The sequence below is a fragment of the Bos indicus x Bos taurus genome, chromosome 5 (assembly GCF_003369695.1).
Source record: "Bos indicus x Bos taurus breed Angus x Brahman F1 hybrid chromosome 5, Bos_hybrid_MaternalHap_v2.0, whole genome shotgun sequence".
Lineage (NCBI taxonomy): Eukaryota > Metazoa > Chordata > Mammalia > Artiodactyla > Bovidae > Bos > Bos indicus x Bos taurus.
In genome coordinates, this window is record NC_040080.1 from 78,518,295 (window position 1) to 78,524,294 (window position 6,000).

Here is a 6,000-nt window from a genome sequence, read left to right on the forward strand (position 1 = left end):
AGTTTAAAATGTTAACTGAATGGTTCAATTCAGTACACTAGTTAGGTAATAAGAACAGAATATACACTAAACCTCATTGCTCATTTTTGTAGATGGCATCTATCAGCTTACTACATTTTCTAGGAAGTCAGTTACCATCAACCTATTACCCATAACTTTCTATACCTATGCAACCCAGAGGGGAAAAATGTTACTGTTAAATCAAATCTTACATGGATATACGTGCATAGATACTTATGTATGTGTGTTTATATATACAACCACTCTAAAACAGACACCCAATATTTTGGTATTTTCTTAATCTACAGAAAATACCAGATCTACGACGTGGTGGCTGTGAACAGTTTTTTGGTTTTTCACTTTTTTATTGGAGCCTAGCTGCTTTACACTGCTGTATCAGTTTCTGCTCTACGGCAAAGTGAATCAGCCATACATATAAATCCCCTCTTTCGGGGATTTCCTTCCCTAATTAGGTCACCACGGAGCACTGAGTACAGTTCCCCATGCTATAGAGTAGGTTCTCATTAGTTATCTATTTTATACATACAGTGTGTATGTGTCAATCCCAATTTCCCAATTCATCCCACCCCTTAATTCCCCCTTGGTATCCATATACTTGTTCTCTACATCTGTGTCTCTGTTTCTGATTTACAAATAAGATTATCTATACCATTTTTCTGGATTTCATATATATGCATTAATATATGATATCTGTTTTCCTCTTTTCTGACTTACTTCACTCTGTATGACAGCCTCTAATCCATTTATGTCTCTGCAAGTGACACAATTTCATTCCGTTTTATGGCTGAGTAACATTTGTGAACATTTTTTTCTATACTTTTTCTCACATCTTTAAAAACCTGTAAAGCAGCACTATTCAATAGAAATATCATGGCAACAACATTATATTTAATTTTAAACTTTCTGGTAGCCACGTTTTAAAAAAGGAAAAGTAGATGACATTATTATAATTCTAATATTTTATTTAACTCAACATATCAAAATACCATCATTTTAATATGTAATCAATATAAAGATCATTGATATATTTACATTCATTTTCTCATACTGTTTTTAAAATCAAATATATATATATATATATGTATATATATAAAACACAGAAAATACATGTCAATCTGGAGACTAAATTTCCATCAGAAATACTTTATAAGTATTTAGATTTGATAAACTTTACAGTTAAAAAATAGGTCCATATAACTACATTGTTTCAGGCATAACTACAAGCTTTCCAAAAACTAAATGGACAGTTTTTAAATTTAATTAACATTAAATAAAATTTAAAATTTAGATTCTCAGTAGTGTTGAAACCAAGCAACCCTTCAGGGCCTTCCTGGGGACAGACACACCCCACCCTATGTCACCAGGCTCCTGTTTGCAAAGTTTTAGCCGTCCCCAAGTTCTTAAGAGCATATTTAATCAGAGTAACGCAGATAGAAAGGAAAACAGTCAAGCAAGACAAAGTACTAACAGTTCTATTTGTATTAAAAGTAAGTCAAAGGCCATTAGTTCCTCCACAAGGGCTATGGATAATATTCTGAGCCACATCCCTGAGTGGTTTTACAGATACTAAAGCCCCCACCAAGTGAAAGAAGTTAACCTCATGCTGACCACAAGCAGGTAGACCCCACACCAGTTGGAACCAGAAGGTTGATGATGTTAACTCCTGAAATATCACCCTGTTACCTCACCACCAACCAATCAGACAGATACCCAAAAGCTGATCCGGCACCCTGTGACCCTGTCCCTCACCTTGCCCTTAAACACCCTTCCCTGAAAGCCATCAGGGAATTTGCATCTTTTGAGCATGAACTGCCCATTCTCCTTGCTTGGCCCTACAGTGGGTACCCTTCAATAAGCTATCCTTTACTTCACCACAACCTGGTGTCAACAGATTGGCTTTGCTGTGTGATGGGAGAGTGAAACCAAGTTTGGTTTGGTTACAGCATTAATCATCATTTGAGTGCTCAATAGCCACATGGGGTTGCATAGTGGTGGAGGGGGGTCCTAAATCCACATCTACACAATGAAAGAAAGATACCCTACAGAACACCTCCACGCTGCAGTGCTAAGTTGCTTCAGTTGTATCCGACTCTGTGCAACTGCATGGACTATAGCCCGCCAAGCTCCTCTGTCCATGGGATTTTCCAGGCAAGAATACTAAAGTGAGTTGCCATTTCCTTCTCCAGAGAATCTTAATGACCCAGGGATTGAACCTGTATTTCTTAGGTGTCCTGCATTGGCAAGCAGGCTCTTTATCACCAGCGCCACCAACATCTCAGATATACTCTACCCAAAGGCATTTTTCAGAAATTGAATTTAAAATGTTCTCCCGAAATAAGAAATGTTCTATTAACTTCTTTTTCCAAAGGTCATATAATATGACCCATGCACTTATTTTGAGAAACCTAAAATACAGTCATCAACTTTAACACATTGGTAAATCTCCATATCTGATAAAACACAAAGACCTCTAGGACACCGTGCATTTACACAAGTACAGCCAACTTTCTATTACTTGTTATTACAATCGTTGAAGGGTAAAAGTTAATCAATTGTTCTGATCATTTGTGTCTATGTGTTGATTTATTTACCCTGCTGATAAAGTCTATCACAAACTGGAAAGTAAGACTGGAGGTCACTGCAAAGATTTAAAAATTGGGAAAACAGTTTAGGTAAGTTCAGGTTTCCCCTTTCTGAGCTCTATCTTTTCTAGAAATATAAGGCATAAAAATCCTGTCAAAGTCATTCATTTTTAATTAAACTAGTTCAGAACCAGGAAGAGGCAAGTAACCTTAAGCTAAGTAAAGGTTTGCAAAGGATGTTCTTGCCTCTCACCTGTATAGATTTAATGGTTACGAATTTGAGCTCTAGAATCAAGCTGTCTAGAGGTAGAATGCTATTGCTGCCACTTGCTACCAGTTTAACTTGGGGAAGATCACCTAATCCTTCTGTGTCTCACCTGTAAAATGGCCATAGTAATAACAGACCTAAGTCAAAGATTGTTATGAGAAATAAATGCAATTTCACAGCATATAAAACATCTTAACACACAGCACTGATCCTGGCACATACTGCGTGTCCAATAATTATTTCTCTTTTTAGCTCAGAGGTTAGGACAAAAGAGATAGGACTTAATTTCAATAAATATCTGTTGTAAATGGAAATAAACGTCCATATACTTTATAAATACAGAAGTGCTATCTAAGCTATTCTTATCCTATGCAAAATAAGTTTAACCAGTGAATCTATTCAATGTATTTAATAAAAATAAAATAGACCTTCAAAATATGGCTTACTTCACAACGTGTGTTTATAAAGCCTTTCTCCAACAAACAGACCCACACATATTTCCTTTTTAAAAAGCTAATATGCATATCAAAAGCAAATATAAGTTATTTATCTGTCAATATCACTTTGGGGTGATTCATTACTCTGTTTATCTCCATTGCAAGCAGCATCAGTTTTAACTGCATGGTCAATACACTACCTTATGATATTCTACAGAATTCACAGATAAAAATATTAACTCTGTAACAACAGGTTTTTTCTCTGATAGCCAAATTTTTTTTTCATTACTATTTTATGCTCCTTCTTCACTTTCTTCGACCAGATCTGCTAATTAACAAAACTGCTTCTTACTGAGTTTCCTCTCTTTTCCTTCCCCTTCCTTTGTGGTGGTAGAGTCACTAGTAAGTGTTAAAAGGCTAAAAGAGAGGTAGAAACAGTAAACAGGAGAAACAACTAATCCAACAACTGAATAAATAACCCTAAAATACCCAGAGAGGCCAAATTAAAACTTCAAAAATTTTATAACAGGTGATTCTAAACAGTCATAAAAATGTCACCTCCATGGGTGGTTATCTCCTGGTCTGTAAAGGGAATGACAAATATCTTTGAAATTGATCTTATTCTTTAGATTGATTAAAATACAAAGTATATATAAAACTACCATTTCCATAACTAACAAGATTTGTCACTAAAATAACTATTGAAATGCTGACATGATAGGATAAGAACAGCTTTTCAGAAAGACTACAAGGGTGGAGAATTTTTTAAAAAAATAATTTCTCAGAGAAAACAGATTATTTTTATAATCCTATAACGTGTACATAAAGAGAAATGAACTTACAGTAAAGTATCAGAGCTATAAAAGAAACGCACTTATTCTACCATGAAGCCTTCATTAATATTTCAGTGATGATGTTGCAATTTTCCATGAGCAACTGTCAGAGCTCCGCTTCTCGATACGTATCAAAACAATCCAAATTACGTTCGATTCTCATGTATCTGTCCTTGACCAAATTACAATTTTGATGTATCTAGTATTTAAAAACTTACACTCGGGAATGTGAAATTTTATATTGTAACCACCCTGCTGAACCTCAGGATGTTTCTTTTTCACCACTCCCTCATTTAACCCTTCCACTTACTGAAGAGTCTTCTTGCTTCTACAGACTGATTACCAATGAATTTTCCCTTAAATATAATATCCCTTGCAACGCCAAAATGTCCTCAACACCCACACGCTGCTGCTATCTAGTCCCCGCCAGTGCTTAACAAGATGTCCATTTATTTGCACAGAGATCTAGACCCCCGCGGTTGGCAGCGCTGTGCTGAGGCTTTGTCTCCTGCCTACGAAGGCCGGAGTTGCAGGTACCCGTAAAGACAGTCACGTTACAAATACAAGAAGCGCACCACAACTCTGGAGAGAGGCAGGTCCTCTGGGCAAAGCCCGACAGGCGATCGCCCAAGGCGGCCAAACCTGAGGCAACTGTTCCTCGGGTGCGCGACCTGGAGGGGGCAGAAGGCAACGGCTTCTCCCGCTGAGGAGTCAGGACGCCCCCAGGGACCCGGCGCCGCCCGTCACCTGCAAACACCAGGAGGCCGAGGGCGCGAGGTTTTCCGGCCAGCACCCGGCCTCGCGCGCCAGGCCGGCGGGGACCCGCGGGCTCGGTTTCCAGAGCTCAGGGCAGATCCTCTCAGGGAGCCTGCAGCCTGCCCTTCGCCGCGTCCGTCCTTACCTGACAGCCACCCGCACCGAGCTCTCGTCCGGGGCGCCCCACATGACGGCGGCGAGCGACAGCCGGGTCCCTGGGCCTCTGCACCGCAGAACTGAGGCGCCGCTGGAGCCGCGGCTCTCGCGCTCAGGAGGCTGGAGCTGCAGGGGGCGGTCGGCTCACCTCCGCCGCACTCCAGCCATGTTGGGCGACTGAATGGAAAGGTGGCGGCGGCTCTGAGGCAGGAGGAGGAGGAGGTGGCGGTGATTCACTGCTCGCGGGCGCCCGCCCCTTCTCCCCAGCTCAGCCCCCAGGACTGGGGCGGAGACGAGGCGCGCTGAATGGCGAGCTCGGCGGCGGCGGCGGAGCCAGCAGGCCGCCGGCGGCCTGCTGTTGGCCGGGTGAGTGTGCCCTGCCCCCTCCGATGGGAACGCGGCCTGCGGGCGGCCGGGCTGAACCCTCCACGCCTGCCTGGACTCTCCCGCTGCTGGCCCGCACTGCGTCAGCGGCGGCCGAGCTGCCGGCCCCACCTATAGCGCTGCCCGGCCTGCGCCCCGCCCTGCCCTCGGTGGGCACTGCCAGGCGCTGCTTGCCGGGAGGCGCACGGGGGAGGGATGCCGGCCGCGGGTTGCCCACGCCCCGGGGTGACGAGCCCGGCGCCCTTGCAGGCTGTGAGAACGCCGCGGCTAGTGCCCGCCCTGCTGCAGCCTGCGCCTTCTAAAAGCAAAGCTTGATTCCCCAGTGCAGAGCTTGCAATCTGCCCGCTGCCGTTCTGGTTCGCCTTTGTTTCCACCCTTAGCTCATTGTCCTCTCTCCAGCTTGGACTCTGACCCTTATCCCCAGCCCCCTCTGAACGCCCTCCTTCCCAGGAGTCAGTCATTCATACTAAACCCAGCTCCCTGGTTTGGCCACTGCCTCTGGGCAGCTGGGTTGTTCTGCAGTCCATCGCCTGTGGGATGTGGTAATGATTGACTCTTAAGAC

General features: G+C 43.2%; 1 protein-coding gene across 14 annotated transcripts in view; it reads right to left on the reverse strand.

Moving 5' to 3' along the window:
* KIF21A (kinesin family member 21A) overlaps positions 1-5,517 on the reverse strand; it is a 186,204-nt gene extending 180,687 nt beyond the window's left edge. For all 14 annotated transcript variants that reach the window (XM_027542574.1, XM_027542579.1, XM_027542571.1 and 11 more), the window contains exon 1: positions 5,043-5,517. In XM_027542574.1, the coding sequence (XP_027398375.1) occupies positions 5,043-5,086 (44 nt within the window). In that variant the 5' untranslated portion in view covers positions 5,087-5,517. The remainder of the gene's footprint in view (positions 1-5,042) is intronic.
* Positions 5,518-6,000: the final 483 nt, after the last annotated feature.